The sequence below is a fragment of the Orbicella faveolata genome, unplaced genomic scaffold, assembly GCF_042242905.1.
Source record: "Orbicella faveolata isolate gen_17 unplaced genomic scaffold, um_ofav_v1 contig_12, whole genome shotgun sequence".
NCBI lineage: Eukaryota > Metazoa > Cnidaria > Anthozoa > Scleractinia > Merulinidae > Orbicella > Orbicella faveolata.
The window spans coordinates 32,549,173-32,574,232 of NW_028301539.1; the positions used below are offsets into that span (position 1 = coordinate 32,549,173).

The 25,060-nt window shown below is 40.2% G+C and overlaps 2 protein-coding genes across 3 annotated transcripts; both read right to left on the reverse strand.

The window, feature by feature from the left end:
- Positions 1-32: 32 nt before the first annotated feature.
- On the reverse strand, positions 33-13,190 carry LOC110064594 (uncharacterized). 2 transcript variants are annotated; one of them, XM_089283340.1, is made up of 11 exons: positions 13,106-13,190; positions 8,382-8,520; positions 7,878-7,927; positions 6,875-6,973; positions 6,013-6,068; positions 5,717-5,823; positions 3,430-3,921; positions 2,690-2,983; positions 2,067-2,178; positions 1,483-1,688; positions 33-1,204 (listed from the first exon to the last, which is right to left on the reverse strand). In XM_089283340.1, exons 2-11 carry the CDS (start codon positions 8,476-8,478, stop codon positions 681-683), a joined length of 2,037 nt encoding a protein of 678 aa, XP_089139466.1. In that variant the 5' UTR covers positions 8,479-8,520; positions 13,106-13,190; the 3' UTR covers positions 33-680. The 2 variants fall into 2 exon arrangements, with proteins under 2 accessions (XP_089139466.1, XP_089139467.1); XM_089283341.1 differs by lacking the exons at positions 7,878-7,927; positions 8,382-8,520; positions 13,106-13,190 and adding an exon at positions 7,613-7,697.
- On the reverse strand, positions 9,729-25,054 carry LOC110064630 (uncharacterized). Its single transcript, XM_089283339.1, has 15 exons — positions 24,898-25,054; positions 24,684-24,767; positions 24,552-24,596; positions 24,360-24,428; positions 22,750-22,842; positions 22,116-22,215; positions 20,749-21,216; positions 20,213-20,460; positions 19,640-19,743; positions 19,342-19,433; positions 18,804-19,136; positions 18,133-18,236; positions 17,061-17,168; positions 16,215-16,401; positions 9,729-15,963 (listed from the first exon to the last, which is right to left on the reverse strand). The coding sequence occupies exons 1-15, from the start codon at positions 24,934-24,936 to the stop codon at positions 13,907-13,909; spliced, it is 4,131 nt and encodes a 1,376-aa protein (XP_089139465.1). The 5' UTR covers positions 24,937-25,054; the 3' UTR covers positions 9,729-13,906.
- Positions 25,055-25,060: the final 6 nt, after the last annotated feature.

Sequence of the window (25,060 nt, forward strand, 5' to 3'; positions counted from 1 at the left end):
GAATATTTAAACATAAATTGTAAACTTCGCACTTTCTGACATTCGTGTTAATTTATTCTTCCATCAACTTGAAGTGGGTCTTAAGCAGCCCCAGTCAGCCAGACAGCCACACCTTTGTTTTTGTTTACATGCAAGAGTTTGGCTATTATATTTTATTCGGGGCATGTCGAAACGAAGGAAATCACCGTAAACTAATAAAGTAACTAAAAATACTTTCAGGAACACAACTTACAATAAAACAAGATTTCGCTTCACTATGCAATATCAATAATTTCAGTGGCATTGAAAATGGCGGAGGCTGACTAGTGTCCTTTCAAAGATTAATTACTGCTACCTACTCAGCCTGCAAGCAGGCGAGTACCCATTTATACTTCTGGGTAGACAAATCAAGTGTCTTGTCCATGAACACAAAAGTATAGCTGAAATATATTATCAATAGACATCGCCTATGAAACGAGAAACCTCAGTACAACTAATTTTGTTTTTGAGGAAAAAAGAGCAAAAACAGAGTCATAATTTCATCAAAACGATCGACGGACTATATTGTGTTTTTACATGTAATACGCGATACGGAATGGAATTAATTTGCAACAACCACCATAAAATGTAACAACCAAACTAATGCAAATAAGGCGAAAGAGAACTTTTTACTTTACGAAGTCTTTTGTAAATTATCTTGATTATTGATTGACATTACATAACATTTCACCGGAGATAGGTCCGCGGCAAGCGGGGCAGCGGGAATCACCCTTCTTTTTATGCTCAGTCACACATGTCCTGCAGTATAAAAAATGAGTACAGGGCATAATGATACAGTCACGTGATCGCTCGAAACATATCTGACACAGCTGCGCTTCCCGGGATTGTTCAAGTTCTTTTTCTAATGTACGTACTGTTTCGGCACTGTTCCAGAAGGATGTCTCCGCATCTTTCAATTTCTTGTCAAATTCCTCTCGCAATTTCTGGTAATCCTGCTCTTGCTGGACGATGAGAGTTTGGCGAATTTTACAAAGATTGCCTTGGTATATCCTGGTCATCTCGGCTTCCTGTGTTTTCAGGGTGTTCATCTCGTCTTTAAGGCCGAGGTTTCCTTCTTTCAGCCTGGTCAAGCATTCTCGCACGTTTGAGAGCTGCGATCGAATGGAGCTCATCTGTGAGAGCTGTCCAGCAGTGTCCTCGTCAATTTTACAGGATGAGAGCTGACCTGCAATCGATTGAAAAGAGACAAGGCGCCATAAATGACTTTCTAGTACTGTCCTGTTGGAGACAGCCCATGGAGCGAGAAAACGTCATAGCTGACCTCAGACGGGTCAGGTCCACATCAAATATTACAAAATGAATATCATGTCAACCAACCTCATGGAATATGAGTAAGAGGTTAAAACATAACCCAGTGCGAGTCCCTCGGCTCACTGGAACACGCAAAGCCTTTCAGTGAAACTATTGTTGCTGTACTAAACTAGAAGGTATAAAGGCACCAACCTCTGCCTGGCTCATACTCGCGGTACTCGGTGACACCATGGGGCCAAGTGAAAAGGACACAACCGTCTAATGACCCTTCCTTCCATGTCCCTTCCTGAATGACCCCATCCGGGAGCTTCAAGGTCCCATAACCGCTCATTTTATCGTACTGCCACTGGCCTTCATAAACAGCACCGGAAACAAACGTCATTTTGCCACTGCCATGCCTAGCAACAGGGAAACAAAACGCATAAAGTTAAGATTGAGTCCTATTGGGGTTAACCGCCATTAATCGGGCGAGAAGGGGATGAAACCGTCTTCGGTTAGTGTGGTTGATAAAGTTATTAACATTGAACAACGTCAAACTCTGTTCAATCGGTTGGTTTCATCAGCATGTTAAACTGTTGAACGATATTATTCAATCAAATTTACCGAAGACTATTTTTCTCCACAATGCCTAACAGGTATGAAACCGGTTAAGGATTGAATTGGAACACTCAACCAAATCCATGAAACCTGATTGCGGTTAAAACAAATGGCCGTAACGGAACACAACCTAAGAATCATACGCTAACATCTAACACAACACAGTCAGAGACCCAAACCTCATGTTGTTTTTCCATCCCCCGGTGTAGAATCCATGATCATCAGTACTTGGCTTATTACAACACTGAGGTAACGAGAAAATGACTCCTTCACCCTTCCCGTGTCTCTTGCCTATAAACATAAAATATCAGGCCAAGTACTTTATGACTTGATGCCCACAGATGCTGTGTTCAGAAAATACTGTCGAAACTCTCTTCAACGGCCACCCTGTGGACAGAGTTAACTAACCATTGTGGAAAGGTGGCCATTGTTGGGAGCTTAAAATAAGAGCAATTCTCCTAACTGGGACGAAAATATCTGGCCACTGTAGAGGTGGCCGTTGTGACTCGTTGAACCACGAGCCTCGTCCAACGACAAAATATTGCCAGTACATTTCACCCATTTTGCAAACCACTCTTACACATTCACTTATTGGGAAAAGGTTCGGGCAGTTACAAGGTCATGATAATGTACACTGTGCGAACTTTGCAGTTGAGTTCCTGAACTACTCTACAGGTTAAATGAAAGCAGTGGAGCAATACCACAAAACTTAGGTCAGAATTGCAGGGGAAAAACATTCAATGGAGGCACCTTTTGAAATGGATCTCAGTAACTCAGTCAATTCAGATCAAATCGTTTTCACCTTTTCGCCAGTCCCCACTGTATACAACTTTGCCTGTCACAGTTTTAAGGCTGCCGTAACCGTGGGGAAGTTTACGTTGACTACACGCCCCACTGTTGACTGCTCGCACGCTAAACGGACCCTTCTCTTCAGATATATGTTGTATGACGTCCTCGCTGCTGGATGCCTTGAGTTGTTCACTGGTGAAGGGATTTCGTGCATGGTCACAAAACGTTTTGCTTTTGAAAACAATCTCTTCAAGGTCAGCTTGAACAGCTAGCATGTTGATTTGTGGTGCAGTGACTTCTGGCGATTCTGAGAAGAAATAAGTAACCAAAAATACCACAAAAGTAAAGGGATGGAATTTGTTTTGAGAGGGAGAGGGCGGGGGGGATTGGGGGTCGGGCAATTTCCAAATTCCTACACTGCAAGGGGAGCCATTATAGGACAAAATCGAGCAAGTGCTTTCTACTATCATTATTTGATTTCTGACGCGAAAAAACAAATCCTTGCACAAGCTATTGCCCACCAAACAAAATCATGCACGACCTAAAAGTGAAAAAAAACATCCCCCCAAAATTGCTCAACCACCCCCCCCCCCCCCCCACCTCTCACACCTCAAAAAAAAAATAATGGTCCGTCCCTTAAGCCTTCCAAGTCTAGTGGTAGAAGTTCTTTTGAATTGAAAAACGCCAAAGCGCTCTAATCAAATGGAAGACATGAATTCATTAATAAGAATTTGTATTGATGTGTTATCCCACCTTGATTGCGAGTCGAAGGTAAACTTCCATCAGACAAGTCTTCACTTGTCATCAGGTTCACAGCGATCATTCTCTGAAAAAGTCCTCTTTGAATGTCTGCACAGCGCATCAACGCCTCTAGGGGCTCTTTTAAGTCACACAGCAAAGCCCCTGGATCATAAGTCCCATTCTGTCTGGCGCTTTCTGTGTGGCGAGCCTCGAGCAGGTCTGATGCTTCAGTATCCCCAGACAGAGCATTAGTAACATGCTGATTAAGTTTGAGCAACACAAGTCTGTAGAGGGAGTTCTGAATTTGCATGCACTTGACAATACTCTCCAAAAGACAGTCCGTAAGCTGCCTTCCCTCTGAAGAAGTCAGGGTTTCTGTCGGTTGCCTAAATACATCACGTGGATCTGCGGTGGACTGTGAGGTAAAATCGATGGTTGGAGTGAGAGAGAAGTTGTGTGGTGGAGGAACTTCAGAATTGCCGTCTGCACAAGAATCTGTGGACACTAACAAAAACACAATACAATTAATTAAAGACACGGGTAATGCTATTCCTGAGTCGTATTCGACTCAACGCTCTCCTGCTAAAGGAGCTACGTCACGGCTTGCGCATCATGAAAAGTTAAGCCTACATTTTTTAAGTTCTTCCTTTGTAATCCGCGTTAATCTTCTCCATCCTTAATCATCCTTGTTCTCTGGAGTTTAATTATTAACTTTATGGTGTTTTTCTATCTTATTTAACCATTACTTTCAGGTTTCCTTCAATTTAAAGGTGATTTTTTTACGTGGCCAAAATAACTCACAATACCGTGACTGAGCTCATTTAAAGGAAGCAGTTTTACGGCGAATCCATCAAACAACAAAATTCCGTCCGAACACTACACAATGTAATACTTAATATGGGTGTCTCAGCTACCAAGGAACGAGAAAAGCCTTTTGCACGTCTGAATGCTTTGAATGATGGGTTTACCTATGACTGGTAAAACCCCATTTATTACTAACACCAACTAAGATCATATAGACCTTGCCACGAACAAGAAAAGGAAAAAAAAAAGCACAAGAAGCTGCATGAAATGCAAGAGTCACCATGACTAGGGTGAAGCAATACCGCACTTTCATGTTACGCTCTTACCACAGCAACTACAACAATATCAAAACGTCATGAAATGACAAAGTCTACAATACAGTGCCTAAATAGGCCCTTTGCAGCTAGGTCAACACGTGACGTACTTTTCATAAAATTATGGGCTATAACTTAAAGAATGCCAGAAATGGAAAAAGCATGTCAAAATACCAAAAGGGCCAAGTTTGAGGCCCCTGGCATTAAAGAAAGAGATTTTATGATGGTGTGAATTTTTAAAAAATTAAGAACCTAAAGATTTGTATGGAAAAAGTTGTTGGAGAGCAAGACCTTGCTCTCCAGCAACATTTTCCATAGATATCCTCTAAATTGTTCGAAAATTCAAACTGTCATCTAAACTTACTCTTTAATGCCAGGGGCTTCTAAATTGGCCATTTTGCTACTTTCAATATGCTCTTTCCATTTTTGGCATTCTTCATATTAATGCCAATAATATAAAAAAATTTTTAAACAACAATTTTTGTCACATCACCCCAGCTGTAAATGGAGTGTAGGAATCACCACTTGCAGTAATTATTGCTATCTATCAAAGTGTAACGTTCAGTAACAATGCTGGTTGTAACAGATGAACTTAAAATAAAGCACTTAATTAAAGCTCTTATTAATAAAAATTAGCGCTTTAGTCAAGCACAGTATTCTAAGTACCACAAACGTCAGGAGCAACACCTTAAGTTATCAAGCATTTTTCTTATCTGATTAAGCACTAATTGCAAACTAAACAGCTTAGATCTCACAAGCAGTAGCATAACAAATAGTTTAAGAATCTTAAACACCCAGTAAGAAAGCTAATGCTAAAAGCTGTACTTCTATAACTAGGCAAAAATAAAGAACCAGCATAAGCTGCTGATGCAATGACGGCACGAACAAAGAGAATATACGTCTTCATGATTGAAGTAAACCAGTAGCTCTCCTTTCTTTTTCTTGCGTTTTTTTTCTAAAAGAAATGCGATATTGAGTTACAGAAATGTAATACTTGTAAAAGTTTGGAAGATCTTGAGAAAACTGTGGATTGGTTAAACTTTACAAGCTCTATGACACAGCCAGAGTGTTTGCATGTCGTTTGAGAATTACAGCATTAATCCAACAGCACAAACTATAAACCTATGCTAAACATGCCAACATTAAAAACTCTTGTTGCGACTAATGAAGGAAATCCTTACTTGGACTTGGAGATCTCACTTCAACGGATGATTTTAACCAATATTCTGCCTGTTGACTTCGTATTTTCCTAGATTTACCTGTCTTGATTTGGGTGTTGAACACTGAACTACACAAATAACAAAGGGAAAACAAAGTAAATCAAAGTAGGAGCAGCCACCTGGCTTCATAACTCCAGTGTTAGCTCGACTGAAAGCAGAGGCCCTACCAGTTGTGAACTGTGTCCGCCCTATAAGCAAAAAAGCAATCTTGACTTTTCTGTTGTAAATTTTTTAATTAAATAATTGAATATGTATACCTTGAAGTTGAAGACCCAGGTCTTGTCAGGTACTGATAGTCTTCTAATCGTAATTCCTAGATCAAAGGAGAAACAAAAATATATTGTTGTACACTTTATGCAACTTTCAGCAATAAAGTGACAAGGCACTGACCAGCAGAGTTCATACATGTGATGATAAACTGATAAAAATTAAATGCTTATCAATTGTATACACCAAGAAGAGTTGGCATATCCAGAAATACGGCAGCACAAAGCAAATTGATGATTAGAATTTATTTACACCAGAAGCTTTTTGCAACATTCTCTGATGGATGTGTAAAATTCAAAAATTTTGTTTTCCAAGGGAATGATCTTTTCTTAAAAACTTGGCAGGATTTCTTGAAAGGAAATACTACAAATGACAAAAAGACTACAAATGCATGGACAGGCTTTTGGAAGTAATTAAATACCAGTTGATGTGTTCTGAATTTGCACCATTCATTTCATTTCCATTCATGTCTAATAAAACATTTTTTTTCATGCTTCAGTGGAACCCAACCACATCAAAAAAGCGTTTCATTTGTATATAAAAAAAATTTACAGTTCTTTTGTAATGTTTTAGTCTCTTTGATACTGATAAACCAACAAAATGCAAATCCCTGTCACAGACAAAGGTTAATAGCATCTTTTATAACCTAGAACCCCCACAGGGTGTCTAATACACTTCTAAAATGACCAATCTAGATTCTTATTTGTTGATGATTTTGTAAAGTCCTGTTGAGTAACAGAGCCACTCAACATTTTCAGCTTCCCTCTTATTAAATGAGAGTATTTCGGCCAAGGGACGTGTGAGTCAGCTGACATTTATTAAATGATTTTCAGGGTAAAACTTAATACTCACGTCAATGCTTTTTGCAGAATAAACTTTCATCACAGTTATGGTTTGAAACCTCTCTTTCTTTCCTCCCAGGATATCAGGCATTAACTTTGGCGTTGTAGCCTATAAACAAAAGTCATTATTAATGGGGTACTAAAAGAATATTGATATTTTGTGTGAATATCTTAGATTTATTAACCAAGCCCACAAGCTCAGTCTCCCGTTTTATAGCTTGTATTCTTATGCTGAAGAACTAGCAAGTCATTGAGATAGCCATTAAATATTCACTGTGCAAGTCAAAAAACCGTGAACGCTTAATTTGGTTTGATTCTAACAGGTCAGTTGACTGTACTAACCAGTCACAATAAAAATTAGGACATTTAAGCAATCTTCAAAACCACAAAACAAATTACCTTCGTTGTTTGCAGTTTAGCTTTCTCACACCCAATTGGCTTTTTCCTTGCCACATGGTAACATTCCATAAATATTTCTGGGGATTCACAGTTTTCCTGAGTCTTTACAACTTATACATGTCCTACTCTACAGTTGTCGATTGAAATAACATTTGAGACTGTTTCTTTAATGAAATTTTAGTACAGTAGGAAGTAAATAAAAGATGTTTTTGCATGTGACAATCAGCATGTTTTGCATTTTCAGTAAATTTAACACAAAAGGTATGCAAGTGTAGATTGCTAAGAGTAAGTAATTGTATTTACAAAAGTTGTCAAGATTGAAGAGAGACTACTACAGAGAACAACATACTGTATGTTGAGTAAAGGCTAAAGATAAATTTCATCATCCTCATCTGTCCTTTTAGATGCCAAGTGGTGAATAGGGCATCAACGAGACTTCTCTGTCTCGTTCCTTTGCAAGCTGAACAGCTAGCTCCCAGTTAAGGTTTAGAAGCTGAAATTGTGCCGATCTACAGTCATCCTCCAGGTGGATTTGGGATAGATAAATAAAAAAATTAATTAAAAAATCAATGATAATTGTTATAGTAATTAATTGGTTAAAGCAGATGACTTACATGGAATTGTATAGGTGTTCCAAACACTGTCCAGTCTACAGGCCGAATTACTGAAAATAAACGAAAAATAATTGGCTATAAGTGAACATCAGCAGCTTCTAAAGGTTTTTCTTTCTCCAATTCTAGCAAAGTAAAGCATTGTAGAACTTCTGTCTGCTTTCAACAACACTGCAAAGTTCACTGTTAAGTTGTGGACTATGGCTGTGAAGCCCTTTAACGAAAGAACAACTCACTGCAGTGGTAAATTAATAATTCAATTTGGGGAAGTAGGGATGGCGCAGTGGTGAGAGCGCTTGCCTCCCACCAATGTGGCCCAGGCTTGATTCCAGTCCAGTGCCATACTTGGGTTGAGTTTGAGGTTGGTTCTCGCCTTGCTCTGAGGGTTTTTCTCCAGGCTCTCTGGTTTTCCTCCCTCCACAAAAAACCAATACTTCAAATTCCAATTCGACCAGGATAAAGGGGGTTCCTCTCTAAATACTACAATAAATTTTATTGCAAACTTACTTGGAGATAGGGTCGTTTCTCCTGAATACAGAAGGCTTTCTTGATTGTCATCATCTTCAAACACAACATTTATAGAAGAGGCCACTTTTGTTGACATTGTGTAAAGCGACAGTTGAAAGATCAACAAAATGGCTAAATCCTAAACAGCATAGCCAAGAAGAAAGAGTAACTTTAATGAGTACAAACATACAGAATTAAAATCACGTTTTAAAATCTTGTTAGTTTCAAAAGTTGCAGCTAATAACAAACGTTTGCATGGCAAATGCACCGGGTCAGCAATGGATTTCATCCACCAGAACCACGTTCCTCTTTAGGCTAATAGCAACTAAATGCTCTAAAGAGTGTTTCATGCTCGGGCTTTGTTGTGCAATATCAAATCGTACTTTACAACTAAGCTTATAGAACACAATAAAAACGAATAAAAGAATCAGGAAATTTTAACACAACGGTTAGGCTTAGATAATTACTATTCAAGTTGCTTCATTCAGTGTAAGGCATGATTCTTTCCAAAACTTGTGGGCAGACAATGAAGCAAGCTGTTGGATTCTCATGCTTCGAGTGACTTTCCAAGCTTGGAATGCCTGGGACGCCTGGGATGCTAGGAGCGCCTGGGACCATGATCCCCCTTTTGGCAACCAAGACAAAACTGCGTGCATTTTATGACTCAGGCTTTCCTATGGAAGCCCAAGTAATTATTTTAAATTTGTAAGTGATTTTGGCACTACATCTATTTAAATTATGCAGAGAACAAACGGTAAAAGGTAAAGTCTGTATACGAGCCAAGTAGCCTATCAGGCCGGAGCTTATCCCTGTTTCTGTAGTATGAAGCAACTAGGAGTATTTCTACTTCCGCCTGGATGGGATGCTAGTCCATCGCAGGGCTAACCCCTGCATTAGTTCACTGGTACCCATTTATACACCTGGGTGGAGAGAGGTACTGCAAGAGTTTAGTGTCTTGCCCATGGACACAACATGATGTCCCCAGCCAGGGCTTGAACCCAGACCACTCGATCCAGAGATGAGCGCACTGACCATGAGGCCCTTGCACCTCCCAATATGGAAAGAAAAAAGAATCATTATGACAACAGAACTGACACGTCTGAGAGTTGAACCTGGGACGACAGCATCACACAAAAGTTTAGTCACCACTGCATTAGGAATAGGTCAACAGCCAGAAGCAGTTATTTTAAACTACACAATCATAGTGTTAGCATAAAAGAGATATGTAACAATGCCCTAACCAACAAATGAGAGCTACCCACAAGCAGATCACCAGAGTGAAAGATAACTGCAAGCAAACCAGTGTGACAGTAAACTAGTCCAACAATTGTCTCATTACTTCAAAGATTATTTTCAAAAAGGTTTTTTTCTTTATTCAAATAAAGCTCCACATCAACAATGACACTGTACATAACTTAAATGGACAATACTAAGAAAAACTGCACTCATCTCATTACATGTTTAAGGGTGACAAATGGTAAAATCCACAACTCACCCAGATGCTAAGATCTGAGACTGACTTACTTTAAAAAAATTTCAGATTCCGAGACAGAATAGGCCATATCTGAGTTTACCTTGTGCCTCTGTTTCAAAATAAGTCCTTGTGCAAAACTTTTCATACGAAAATGAGTTTGATTTGCATAAAAATGAACCTGTAGGCGGAACACATTTTCATATGAATGATTTCGCACTAGACTCAATTTGACACAGAGGAAAAAGATAACTCAGAAATGGCCTATTAGAAACACAGGTAAGCCAGACTTTAAAACTAATTAACAAGAATTCTCAGATTTTGCATATGGTTTAAATGGCCACTGGCCACCCCTTCAGGAGTAATTTTCACTTTCAACTGCCTGTACAAAGAAATATTTTGTTTCCTTCATCAGGGCTGGGTTGTTTGAAAGCCGGTTAATGCTAACCCAGGTTTAAAAGTTAACTGAAGTATTCATTTTTCTTTTACACAAGTGTTTTTCACTGCTTATGTTTTGTGTAGTTTGAGATTATTCAAACTCAAAACTGAAAAACAAACAATATAAACAGAAAACCTCACCGAAAAGTTAAAAACTGACATCAAATTTTCTCGCTAATCCTGGGTTAGTTTAATTAGGCTTTGAACAACCCGGCCCTGAGCTCTATAAAAACTAAACAAGAAAAAAGCTAAAAATAACACAGAACTTATAAAACACTGCATTATTTCAAGATACATATAACTTCCCCAAGTTTCTTAATGTGAATGCATTAACAGTCTCAATAAGTAGATGGACGTAGAAGTTCTTCATTTGTTTGTTTGAATGGAAATCGTTGAATACAGGTTTCACAAGTTTGAGGCTACTTTAATTTCACTACCTTGACAAAAGCCCAAGACAGGAGCCCTGTAAAAATTTACTGGATGGGACATCTGTCTTTTGAACATTTCAGGGCTTTTCAAGGATTTAGATTCAATATTTCAAGTGCCATTCAAATAATGTTAAACAAAAATGCTAGAGTTACATGAAAGTAAGGAATCAAATTCAGGGACTTTGGGGCATAAAGTGAACACTCTGCTGAAGTGACAGAACAATTTTAGCTTCACTTGATGTGCATTCTAATATAATCAGGGTTGTCGCTAAGCTGAAGCACTAGCTGCTGGCGAAATTCACCAGCTGAGAAAGAGGTGATCACCAGCTGGATTCTGGCGGGTAGTCACTTGGTAAATAACAACAAACAGTTTTTATGTTATGCATGTACAATCATTCAATACCTGAACCATATCGAGCTGTCTAAATCAACTCAATGAAAAGTTTGGAATAAATTCCGGACTACTTTGCGTATCGGTACCACTATAATGAGTAAAATAATTGAAATATATCCTGTTTTGAGCACTTGATTACCTTGTTCTCATTCTGTGTACTGTGACTGTAACCTTGTAAATGTCAAGCTTAGTGGCTAGGCATTCAAGGCTTTGCAAAAGATTGGGGACAAAAATTTGGTTCCAGGTCTCTCGTGAAAATTAGTGACCAGATCAATGAAAATCATAGCCGGGAGAGAGCTTAGCAGCAGCCCTGTATAATAGTAGCAAGTCTACCTTTCAGAGATCACGGGAAAGCATTTTTCTGTAGCCATAGCTGGCCAAGCTAACCTGGGGAAGCCTCACTTAACAGTAAAACTGAATAGATATATCTTTGTTTAATTTCTCTCCATTACCTTTGCTTGACCCCCATCAGATAAAAGTATCACTGAAAATGCTTTGCTTTTTTTTAAATCAAAGATTGAAGTTGAGAAAATCAAGTGAAAAAGAAATCACTGATTGGGCAGAAGGTGATAACTAACAATTTGCAGCTACTTTTATTTCCTGGTTCACACAAGCAATACAAATGCAAACACGAAAGCAAATGACATTCACACATTGAATGCACACACCAAGGTACTACATTCTAAATATTATCAGTTGAGTAAAGCACAACAAGCTATGGTGACAAAGTGTTGCCATGGGTAACTTTCCTCCTTTCCAATGGTAACAATAATTTTGTGCGCTTTGCTGCTAATGACATCAAAGGCCAACAAGTTGCCACTGGAAATCGAGCCAGTTGCCCGTGATAACAACAAAAGAGGAACGTCAAAACCTGGTCACCAAACTCGTCACGCCTTACTAGACTGATAATCTTGGTAAGATATGCATACGCAGTCAGTCTTTCTGATGAAAGACGAGACTAAGTATTGAGACTTGAGATGTGTTTGCACATTTGTATTGTTCCAGTTCACATGTGTAAAATGCAAATGTAAGCACAAACACAAGGAGCAAATTTCAAGGAGCCCACAGGTTCCCAACCACGAAATCGTGGGTGCCCAGTCCTTCAGCTTATATTTAAAAAGTTTTTCCAGTCACCAAAGACAAGTTAGTAACCTGTGACACCCTAACGCTTTCTAGACACAGCCTGACAAGAAACTGAAGATTTTTCCATTTCTTGCGTTGGCACTTATGCTCGCGTTGGCATTTGTGTTAGGGTAGTTTGGAAGTGTATTTGCTTGCGTTTGCATTTAATCAAGCATGTAAACCATGTTTTATCATCAAGCATTTGAGAAACATGTCAAATTCTCTTACTACAAATGTTCAGACCTATACAGTATAGTGGAACTGTACTGGGCTAGATGTCCTTAATTTCTCATTTTGAATTTCGTTCTTTTTATTGCTGACATGAAGGAACACTTCACCTAGCCCGACTGCAAACTTGTTTCACCCCTCAAAAGCTGTTTGACCATTCTCCATATTTTTATCAACGTTACTGTTTTCACCTGTGTTTTCACGGTTATTTTTCAAGGTTTATTTCATCTCATATAAACTTTGCGCACGTTTTCGCCACCCAAGGCCTAGGCTATCCTGGCAATGACAATTTTTTTCCGGAACCTGCTACATGTCTCAGCTATTGAACGGTATTACCGAGTCCAAATTTCTTCTCAAAAAGTTGTCCATGCCGAATGTAAGCTATACCTTAGACTAAGTACTTAGAAAGTATTTCACTGCTTCGGACCCGCTAATTTACGACATTCAGAAGACTGACGAAAATTCGGAGCAGTTTCTTACACCAACTGAAATGAAAGTTAACTAACAGATCGCTTTCTTACACCAACTGAAATGAAAGTTAACTAACAGATCGCTTTCGCCAGGTTACAAGACTTCATTCCTGCTGTGCGTTCTTTAACAACACTAAAAACTTTATAATACAAAAAATATACAACATACGCACCTCTAAAACTCCGCTTGCCCTGCAACTGCTAAAACATTTGATTACAAGTCACTGTGCCTGTACTCGTAAGCCGCTACTGCTTCCGCAAACTGTAGCACTTTAGCGTCCGAATGGGCTTATGGGATGGCCCCCACCGGGGACCCCGCCAGTGTAAAAATCTGAGTAATTACTGACTTATTCGACTTTGTATCATAACCCCAGTGTTATTAGTAAACAAATTATCGAAAGGAAACAGTTTCTCTATGATTCATGTCTACCATTACTCAGATTACTGAGGACTTTCCTTGAAGTTCTCTTTGAGACACCATAACTAAATGACATCTCCGTCTGAGAATAATTGACCATTCTGATTACATCAGCCAGTCATCTCGCCTTGTGAAATTAAATAAATATATTTTTTTATATGTAATTAATTAACAGTTACTACCGTTATGACTTTAGAGATTTACAGCGACACTAAATGCATGAGTCCAGGTGCTGTTCGAACCTAAAGACATTTGTCTTCAACACAAAATAAATTTTGTCCATTCAGATTAGGTCTAAGAATTAACAAGTCAAATTAACAGAAGGAGGGTGATCTGCCCGCCACAAGACCGACTTGCAGGTCCGCAAGACGAGATATTGACCAATGGGCATGGCAAGTGAAACACGTATCAAACTCGTTTGCAACAAGCAAGGCCAGAGAAACGTCATATCAAAAAGTGAAAGAGGTTTGAAGGTTTTATGTAAGGTACAAGAGCGAGTCGCGGTCCGAACACCACGCGTTACTCGACCTTCTGTTTGTGAGTAATTTTACACCAGTCAGCTGGAACTGACTTGTTCAGCATCGCCTTTAATATCACTGTTCAATAACTTTGAAGTCTCAACCGCACTACTTTGTTCACCGTCGCCGACAATGTTCGCAGTTTCATTTCCTTTGGGAAAGGCCACACAGTCGATACCCTTGGGAATGGTCGCGGTTTCGATATCGGTGGGGTTATTTATAGCTTCGACATCCCTGGGAATGTTCAAGTTTTCGATATCACTGGGATTGTTCACAGCTTCGATATCCATGGGAATGTTTTTGTCCTCACTATCCATGGAGAAATTTTCTGCTTCAATATCCTTGGCAATGTTTCCGTCTTCGTTGCCTTGGAGAACATTCACAGTTTCGATATTCTTGGGATTATTTAGAACTTCGTTGTCGTTTCTATCTACAATCTCACCCTCTTCACTTGGTGCAAATTCGTTGTCAGAATTTCGAGAAACTGGAATCGCAACATTGCTGGAAGGTTCCTTGATTTCATTAACATTGTTCTCTTTCACTTCCAATTCAGTTGAGTCTGGTTTTTCTTCCATAGGTTCAAATCTGCTCCGTCGTCGGGGGCCATCCCTAGCGCCATCCCTCGGGCCATCCCTTTCTCCATTTACGTCCCTGTTTGATCGGTTTTCGTCGCGTTCGCGCCTTCTGTCATCTCGGTCGCGATCACGATCCCGGCCACGATCACGATCTCGATCACGTTCGCGATCTCGGCCGCGATCACGATCACGAAAACGCTCATCCCGATCTCGATTTCGAATCCGATCGTCGCGATCTCGACCACGATCATCACGGTCACGTCCACGTTCACGACTCCGATCCCGAGATCGCTCACGATCTCGATCGTCGTGTTCTCTTCTTGGTCTGCGACCGAAGTCTCGTTCATCGTCTGGCTTCCCTATTGTGATATTATCGTTGACTGTGTTCATCTCCTCTGCCTGCTCTTCATCATTGTTACTCTTTTGTTCCTTCCAGTCTTCCGCTACTTCAGGATCACAAGCATCTTCAGTGGGTCTATTCTCTGGCCAGCCAGGAGGAGGAATAGCATGTGGGGGTGGCCCCCTTATTGTTCCAGGGCCTGGCCCCCATGGGCCCGGTCCAGGGGGACCAAAGTCGGGACCACGTGGTGGTCCTCCAGAGGGCATGAGAGGCGGTAAATCATGAGGGAACCTTGGCCCTCCTGGATGGAAAGGTGGCATTCTCATGTGGTGTGGAGGTCGCTGATGAAACGGAGGAGGTCCGTGATGCATTGGTGGAAAATGGCCATCTGGAAATCTCCCAAGCCGATGAGGAGGGAATGGACCACCATCCTGAGGTCTACCAGGGTGGTGTGGGGGGAATTGTCCACCTTCTTGAGGTCTACCTGGATGATTTGGTGGGAACTGATTAGCTTCTTGGGGTCTGCCTGGGTGATGAGGTGGGAACTTGCTGTCATCACTGGTGTGATGCACTGGAGGAAACTGGCCACCATCTTCAGGTCTACCAACATGCTGAGGTGGAAACTTCCCATCTGGAGGAGGAAACTGCGCATTGTCCTGGGGTCTACCAGGGAACTGTGGCGGAAACTGTACCGCATCTTGAGGTAACCCTGGACGTGGAAATCGGTTGTTTTCCGGCGGAAATTGCCCGCCTTCTTGTGGTCTGACAAGATTTGGGGGCGGCCCTAGTGGTCCCTTGGGAACATTCACAGGTGGAGGCCCTGGGGGATTAAACTGATGGAGAGGAGGACCTCCCATATTCGGGGGTGGTACTCCCGACAAGTTTGGTGGTGGAGCGCCTGGGGGCACCATGTTGGGGGGCAGGGGAGCTCCTGGAAATGGAGGCTGCATCATCATTGGTGGAGGAATCATGGGATGGTGTCCTGGAAACATGTGAGGTCCTGGCGGGGGTATGTGAGGTGGAGGCTGTGTCAATGGGTTGACAGTGGGAGCCTGCTCTGTACCCTTTTCTTCACTGGCTGCTTGGGCTGCTGCTAGCTTCATAAGGTCTTCGTGGCTCATGTTTCCAAGATCCTTGTCATCTTTGGCGTTACCAGTATCAGTACTACCAGTCTCAGAGCCTGTCAAGGTAAACACAGAAAGGTCATTAAGTTACATGTAGAAAGCTGGCCTGGAAACTAGATGTACCTTTTTGTACACTCAGTTCCCTCGCTCCCCCTCCCTCCCCCACTGAAGCAAAGTTTCAGATTCAACCCACAACAAGGAATTTTGAAGGAATTTTCCAGAGCCCTGGAAGAGTAATTTAAAATTCCAATAGTTTTCCAGTCAGTACAAGAGCTGCATAAACCCTGTAAGAATTATCAACCACTACCTTCTTTAAGGCTGTTCTGGTGTCCTGGCGGCATAGTCTCAGGGTCAATCCAGCCTCCTTCACTAAGTGCCTGGAAATCCACATTGGTACCCAGCTTGCTCCACGGGATGAATGCCACACCCTGCTCAGTATCAAAATACTCCTTGTATTCTCGGCCCTTCACTCCTTTCCCTGGTGCCCAGGCCAACTGCAAATATCAAATCAATTATTTTAGCTCTCTGTTTGCATTGCAAAACTACAATCATAGGTTTACAATATGTATCTCATCAGTCATGATGCCAACAATATTTTCAAGGATTTGTAATGTTCATTTTCACCATTGTACCACTCCTAGTTTCCACATTGTTATCTTTAAAAAGTTTACAATGTATTACTTTACAGGTAAAAAGGTAAAGTCTGCATTCGAGCCAAGTGGCCCATCAGGCCGGAGCTTATCCCGGTTTCTGTAGCATGAAGCGACTAGGAGTATTTCTACTCCCCCCCTGGATGGGATGCTAGTCCATCGCAGGGTTACCCCCAGCATTAAGTTCGCCGGTACCCATTTATACACCTGGGTGGAGAGAGGCACTGTGAGAGTAAGGTGTCTTGCCCAAGAACACAACGCAATGTCCCCGGCCAGGGCTCAAACCTGGACCGCTCGATCCGGAGACGAGCGCACTAACCATGAGGCCACTGCGCCTCCCCATTACATGAACTCGTGATTTATCTCCTTTTTGCAGTGTTCTGTGTAACTTGGAATATAAATACTACGTAAATGGATGAATGGATAAATAAACCAGAATTGCAGAAATGTGAACAGAAACCTCATCTTAGATCACACCTTGAAGGAAATTACTGAATACTAACCTTGACAAGATTACTATGAATTCTTGCATTCTTCAAGGAGACCAGACCTCTTGAAGCATCTTGTCTATGACCCATTACAACATAGGCACATCCCCTAGGTGGAACCATCTGTAACCAGAAATTTATCTGTCAGTACTTAATATCTCTCCCTCTTGCTTTCTTAATTGAAGATGAGGCAGTAACAGGGGTACAGGCCTTGACCGCACATTTGTTCTTGATAAGTGTCTGTTTTGTTGTTTGAGAAAATCAAGAGATCAGAGAATGCGAAGGAAAAAACTAGGAATCGCAACTCTGGATTGGATCAATGGACCAGTAGATGGTGGAATAAGAAATTTTTCATCTTGAATTGGACTTCTGGATTAGTGGGGCAATTTGACGAGTACCAGTATAATGAACTTTTGAAACCAACTGGTGGCATCAGAATTCCCATGTAAATACAATTTTGTCATGAGCACACAGGCATTGAATCAACAAAATTTTCAACCATGACACACAACCGCTGGTTCACCACATGAGAAGTTCACATTTAAGTGATTCATGGAATCAGAAGAAGAGACAATCAACATCAAGCTGCAAAAATTGCTAACTTATTTGACCGCCCGTCTCTATTTGTTCATCACATTCCATGGCATTTTTATGAGTATGTTTATCCAGTAACCTTTGCAAAGTACACAATTGGACCCAATAATTTGAACTCGCTTATTTCAAATTCCCCTTTATCTAGATCTCAAAACCATTTCCCTTAGATTTGCCCTTCAGTCGTTTACTTATTATTGGCTATTTCAAATGCCGCTATTTCAAAATATTCTGCGTTACCCCTGAGAGTTCAAAATAGCCGGATTTAACTCTTTATCAAAATGACCAGGGGTTTCATTAAGGGCTGGGCATCAGGCAAATTGACTCGCTGTGAAGACAATTTTGTCCAGCCGGTTTGACCACTTAGTGGAAAGATTTTCTTATGAGGAATTTCAGATCAAATAGTTTTGCTCGCCTGTGAAGAAAAGCTGTCCTCCTGCTGAAAACGTTAATAAAACCCCTGAATGACTCTAGATTTTAACTGCCCACAACTCACGTCAATGGATGAAACTGGCAGTCTGTGAGCTTCAAACATCTCTTGCAAGTTTTCTTTCATGACTGTTTTGCCCAAATGTCCAACCCAGATTGTTGTACTACAAACTAAAAATCAATGTAATCATCAATGTTAGTCTCATTTGATGTAACATATCAAACACGAAAGACCGAGTTTGACCACATTTCCAAACATCGAGAGGAGAGTTAAAAATATGACACACAGTGGAGTTATTTTTATGAACTCCAAGGTGTTTGGAATGTGGTCAAACACAGTCTAGAGTGAGGAGAAAATGGAGAAACAAAATCGTAGAAATCTATGTTAATTCAGATCAGATATCGAAACACTGTCTCACAATCATGATTTCCTCTGTTTAAACCTGATGAATTTTTAATGAGTTTGAGAATGTAATTTGATAAGAGTTTTTAGGTCACTGAACAGCAGTAAACTTCATTTAATCTCACGAATTAGTTTAACAGACTACAGACAGGAGTCCATGATGTAATTGCACACATATTCACAGTTACTTTTTGTTACAATCATAAAGAATTCCTATCAAACCACAGAAGACTTCAAAATGAGTGAACATAACTATGGAAGAAATATACCACAGAGAATAAGAACGGTTAGATTGCAAACTGCATCCATGATCTAGCCTGTTTAACATAGCATACCACTCAAAGTCTCCTTTCTCGGTACTGGTATCCAGTCACTCCTTTTTTCAGCCTCTCGGTCACTCCCACGTCCTCTTTCCCTTTCACGGTCCCTGTCAAGGTCTCGATCTTTGTGCCACTCCCTGTCTCTTTCACGATTTCTACCTCTGTCTCTTTCTCTATCCCTGTCCCTGTCTCGTTCTCTCCCATAAGGAGAACGTGATCTTCTTCTGGGTGAGCGATCTCTCCATCTGGGACTTCTACTCCGTCTCCTTGGTGATCGGGACTTATGGTAATGGCCACCAGGTGACCTATCTCTGGGATGCAGGTCTGGCGATCTTCTACCAAATGATCCTGCCAGGGAAAAAGAGCAACAATGAGAAATGAACACTTCTCCTTGCTTCAAATGCTTCAAATGAAGAGAAGGGGTTGGTAATGAGCATTGCTTGCAACCATGAGAGGTTAACCAAGTTCACAGTAGGTGTAGCAACGAAATTAACTTCATCCAACCACTCCTTTTGGACAAGGACTGTGTGAGTGGGAAAGTTCCTACACATACCTGCAGGATCTGGGTGTCGGTCAGATTGCTCACCCACCGGTCGGAACGTATTCTGAAATTCACCTTGCATGTCGCCCATGTGAGGGTGGACTCTACAACAGAAATCCAAAGGTGTTAAACTGAATTCTAATGGCAATAATAATAATTATAGTAATTATTATTGATATTACTACTATTATTATTTCATTCAAAAATAATTTGAGAATCACTTAGGGCTTTTTCCACACACCCCTTCAATTTTGTGTTTTACATGAGTTTAGAAGTGGCTGATCATTTGAATTGAACAGTAATAACTTACTCTTGGCTCAGCCTTCTCTCTTCCTCCAACAAATGCCGTCTTTGCTCAGCAATCCTTGAGGCATCATCATCATCATCGCCATAGTCAAAATCATCAATGAGAGACTAAGACAAATAAAACAGCATAATGTTACACATCCATGCATAACAATAATAACCTATCCTACTTAGAAAAAAAACATGGAAAGGCAAATGCTGTCAAGTTTATGCAACAATCATTGCAGTGCAAATTTAAAATATCACACGATGTCAACATTCTTACTGTGCGTCAAGTCAATTAAAATATTGAACTACGCATTTCAATAATGGAATAATAGAGCAAAGGATGCACTACAATTCTAGAAACAATTCATCGCTTTGCTGAGGGAGGAATAATTGACCAACTTTGAACATAACATGACTCAGGAGATGACAACAATGTATTACAAGAAGGAAGAGTTATTAGACCTCAAAAGGAACACAATGTACTTTCAAAGAATCCATAAACAGGTACATTAATTCTGTATCATCTACGGATTCTGCATATTTTGAAGAATAGACATGATAGCTAAGCTGTGCTTAACTAATTACCCACCGATCTCTTTTCCTCTTCTTGGAGGGGACCCTGTTGAGCAGAAGGAATGCCAGCAGGACCCATCCCATGGGGAGCCCACACAGGCATACCAGGTGGAGGTCCAAAGTTTGCACTATTAGGAAATCCTGGCATTTGATTGGATGGAGGAGGATCTGAACTATTTTCCTCTGGAATGTTTGACTGAGATGAAACTGAGGATGAGTCTGGTACAGCAGTCTGGTTTGCCTGTGGCATTCTGATATTCATACCTACACCAAAATAATTGTTGCAAGTCAATAATTATATTAGAAATATGGTGAAATAAAAGGCAACTGACTTATTTAACTCAGCAATGCTTGCATTACTGGAAAGCCAAAATAGCTTCATCTGAGAAGTGTGACAGATTTCGACAATAAATTTGCTGCAGAATTTTGTCAATGGAACAAAATATTGTAAAACTGACAAGGAAGAAACTACATTGTACATGTATAGCAGGAAATGCAAAATGCTAAATATATGGGGCTATTGAGCCCTGTAGGAAACAAAGAAATCATTACCTGTAAGTGCTTGTATCTGGGCATAAACTTCTGGTTGTAGTTGAAACTTAGGTTGCTGTTGTTCCATCACTGGTGGGGGTAGACCACTTCCCTGAGGTTCAGCTGTCGATGACAGAGCTCCTTCAGCTGTGAGCTGAGACTGGTGAGGAGCTTCATACCCTGGCTGGGGCTCTTGCAGTGTAGGCTGCACACTGGACAAACCCTGTGGCATACCAGGTCCCCCAGGCTGCATCAGAGGTACTCCTGAAGGCATAAGCTGCTGTTGCATTAACTGCTGTTGCTGTTGTTCATTGATCCGCTGTTGTTCTTGAAGCTTCTGCTGAAGAAGCTGAATCTGTTTTAAATGTTCCTGCTGCTGTTCCTCCAGCACTGTAGCGAGTGGATTACTTGAGCTCAGGACAGCTTGACTTTCCGGCATTTCTACAGAGGATTCCTTGAACATCTCCACAGCAGATGGTATTTCACCCTCTGCAAACAAAACACAACAAAATTTTTAACTCTGGCAATTTTCTGGACATAAACCAGTGTGCATGTAACCTTTCTGCCTAGTTTACTAGTGTAATGCAGAAGCAATTGCACATGAAAACACACAAAGTTTATTTGTCTGAAGCAAGAAAGGTAACTAGGTACAATATACATACTATAAGTGCATTATTTTTGACGCTTTTTTTCAAGGTGAAAGATAGGTCACACTCGGCATGCTTTCACTTGGGTTGAACTTCAAATTTGCATTTGTAACTTTCATGCATGAAGGAAGTAGAAATCTAAGTACACAAGAAGTGCAAGAAAATAAAAGAAACTACTTTTTGTGCTTGTGTTTCTGGCCCATCCTCTCCCCCACTCCAATCCTTGAAATCTTACCTAAAAGGTCACTAAAAAGTAAATGGCTACTCCAGGGCTAAAAATTGGCAGTCGCACGGTCACCAGTGGCAAGTTAAAACTAACCAGGGCCACCAAAAGTTAAGGTTTGAACGCCCGATGTGCGACTATGCTACAGAATTTCAAAAAGTTACAATGTAAATAATGCAAAGTACAAAGTGGACCACCTTTCCACCTTCGTTTCTTTGCCTGGACTCTAAGATAATCCATTTTAGTGAATTTTCAGTTCTGAAGTGGAAATTCCGAGCCGTTTTAACAGTGATTTCACAAGCAATCCACATTCACAACATATAGATGCCATTTTGATTTTGCGATTGCCATGCGACTATGGACTTACCGAGAGTTCTGTGCAGGATGGTTTTGAAAACAGACACCGAGATTGGAACATACATTTTGGACAAAAATGTGGAGATTCCTCCCCGGTTGTGAGCTGCCGCCGCAAAAAAAAGTGAAAAGTACTGGAGTAAATTTTTCGCCCTGCTACTCACCTTCTTCCAATGTTGATGGCAAGCTCAGGAGAGGTTGAATAACTTCAGGTGGATAAATACCATTCTTTTGCCACAAGTTCAAGACTTTGATCACCTTTCCCTGAGGCATAAAACATGTCAGAAATTAGAAACTGTACACTGTTTGCCACTTGACAAAGTTGTGATTACTTCTGGACAACTTTTTGGCTGTTTTCTTTGCATGACTTTTGATGACATTTGATTCTCATAGCCAATCAATACACAAGAACTCTCAAAGTCTGTATTTTGATAACCAACATCTTGCCACACACAGGTCATGCAATTTCATCTTCTTGTTTAAATGGAGGCCATCAGAAAGTGGTCAAAAAGATGTCAAAAATTAGTCAAAACAGTGGTAACAATATGTAACTGTATAGCAATCTACACTGGAACAACAAGGCACATAATTTTTCCACAGAGAAAGAATTCCAGGTCACCCAAGCTTTGCAGAAGAAGGCATCAACAGGTAGATTTCTGCCTTCTTTCAAGACAAAAGAGATCGCCTGTTTTGGCTTAAAACTACAAGGCAACTTAACTTAACTAACTGTCTATTACATCGCTGTTTCGCCAAAAAATGTCAAACAAAAAAAATTAATGTAGTGTGTCATATTCTGACCTGTTCCTCGACAGGACATCTAAAGATGTTCTGGAATGTTGGTTTAATGTTTTTGGCAAATCGTGGTCCATATACATCCTTCTCAGAACCAAACTGAAAGAGAAATAAAGAAAATTACTAAGCAAGAAAATTACAGAATTATTATACAAATATTCATTCCGCAAATAGGAAACAAAAAATTTGATAGTAAAAATTGTAGAAAATGCTAAAACCAGCAGTTTGAACAAGGGCTCGGTGCAGGATTTTGCCTACCTGGTTTGCCCATTTGGAGGAAAGTTTTTCTTACAAAGAAGTTCAGTTCCAAAAGTTTTGCCTGCCTGAGAAAACCACTTGCCTTCCGGATGAAAACTATAATGAAACTCCTGCTAACACAAACTAATTTTGAATAAATGCTAATGGTCAAACCAGAATTTTTTCCCAGAAACTTCTCTACTTTTCTAGTTTAGTGATCCAATACTGACTGGCAGTTTCCTCAAGAGCCATTTGAGTTTTGATAAGTTTGTGTATAGACTGAAATGATACCACTTCTGCATGAAGAAGTGAGTATATAATTATCTAGTGGTTGAACGTTTATCAAAAGACTGAGAAATTAGTTACAAGGCAAGTTGTCATAGCAAGACAGCGAGTTGACACTTCTAAAATGGAAAGCATAACCCTCAACTTATATAACAAATTGAACTTTTTACATCACATGATTCCCAGTTTGATAATCTGACTTGGAGGATCAACTTGTCACTAACTTCCTGAGAAAGTTGGAACTTTTTAAAACAATCTTGTCAACCTTACATAGTGCAAACTTGCATAGAAAAGAACACCTGGTTTGATATAAAGTGCTACTTATGCTACATACAATTGTTTCTAGCAGTATTCCTTAGCATGTAACAGTGCATATCTTGTAATCAGGACAATATCATTGTGACTAATAACACTGCAGAATGGCAACAAAGAATTTTCAGTTTTGTTACTAAACCAATCAAACCCCAACACTCACACACAATTTACTTTAACCAAAGAAGCCTTGGTTTCTTTCTGCATGGAGCTTTTTCATCCATTTCTACAAAACTCAGGCCCATGACAAGAATCCGTGCAACATAGAAGAGCCAAAATTTTCACTGCAAGCAAGACTTTCTTTACTGAATGGTTTCTGTCAACAAACTTTAATTCATGTTTGTTGCTTCCATATCACGTGGTTTGTTAAAAATTTAGCCCAAAGCATTATCAATCTACAAGTGCTATACTCTAAAGACAAAACTAGAACGACCTTTTACAATGTCATAGCAAACTACAAACATTATGTAAGTCACCTCTCGATTGAACACGATCTTTTTGTCTGTTATATAATTTATTGGGAGGTTCACAAAATAACAATATGGGCATCTAACATCTTTTTTGGCTTTTTCTTTACTCAGAAACTCCCTTCTTACATTAAATAAATTTATCATGGTAAAATCATAATTAATTTTACTGTCATTCTTATGAGCAACACGGCATTGCACTGGCGATCTTAGTTACAAATGCTGGAAAAAACTATTGAGCTCTATAATCAACGGTTTTTAAGTTCCTTTATAGGGTAATATTCTCAGTCATACAGGGATCTGACTGCATTTTACCTGATGTCTCGATTGTCTGATAACAGAATCCATCACATACAGAGCTGGAATCTTGTACTCCTGCCGGCACTGCATAAACAAGCGAATATTTGCGAAAATTAGACTCAACAAATTGAGCAGATTTCCCCACAAAAAGAATTTAACAACGAAATGCAATCTAAAAGCAACAAGAAAACAGTTGATGAAACTTACTTTTTGCGCAAACTTCTCGATGCTTTGCACCACGTGTTTGTAATACTGCAATAAGGACGTTACGTTAATCAGTAACCGAAAACGCCATTTTCATTTTCCGCGTGAGAAATTCAGATGAAGAACAAACCATACCTTGATGGCTTTAACAGCAAGCCTGGTAACCGAAGCAACTTTTGCTTTCGAAATAGGAGGCTTAGTTTCATAGATGGTCGACAGCTGAAATGAGGGTGGAAGTTTGCATATTATTCGACGAGAGATCGGTCATAATAACAAACACCAGCTCTTGACTACATGTTAACGAAAGCGATTTTCACTTACAGACACAATTTAACGACCTCATACTTACTTCACTATTGAACTGTCTTACAATTTCCATGTCCCCCATTTTGCTTTAGTTGGTAATTTTAGAAACAAACTAGAAATTGCTCAATAACCGACTCCATTGTCAAGCAAAAGGAAACCAACATGGCCGCGAGCGGCGTGTGACTATCCCATCATCCATCAGTCAC

Coding starts and splice junctions, on each gene's coding strand:
- LOC110064594 (XM_089283340.1), bottom strand. CDS start 8,478: ATGTCAACAAAAGTGGCCTCTTCTATAAATGTTGTGTTTGAAGATGAT. Junction 7,928..8,381: donor AGAAACGACCCTATCTCCAA/GTAAGTTTGCAA, acceptor GTTTATTTTCAG/TAATTCGGCCTGTAGACTGG. Junction 1,205..1,482: donor CGAGTATGAGCCAGGCAGAG/GTTGGTGCCTTT, acceptor AATCGATTGCAG/GTCAGCTCTCATCCTGTAAA.
- LOC110064630 (XM_089283339.1), bottom strand. CDS start 24,936: ATGGGGGACATGGAAATTGTAAGACAGTTCAATAGTGAA. Junction 24,597..24,683: donor TTGCTGTTAAAGCCATCAAG/GTATGGTTTGTT, acceptor TCCTTATTGCAG/TATTACAAACACGTGGTGCA. Junction 17,169..18,132: donor TGCCAGTTTCATCCATTGAC/GTGAGTTGTGGG, acceptor TTCTGGTTACAG/ATGGTTCCACCTAGGGGATG.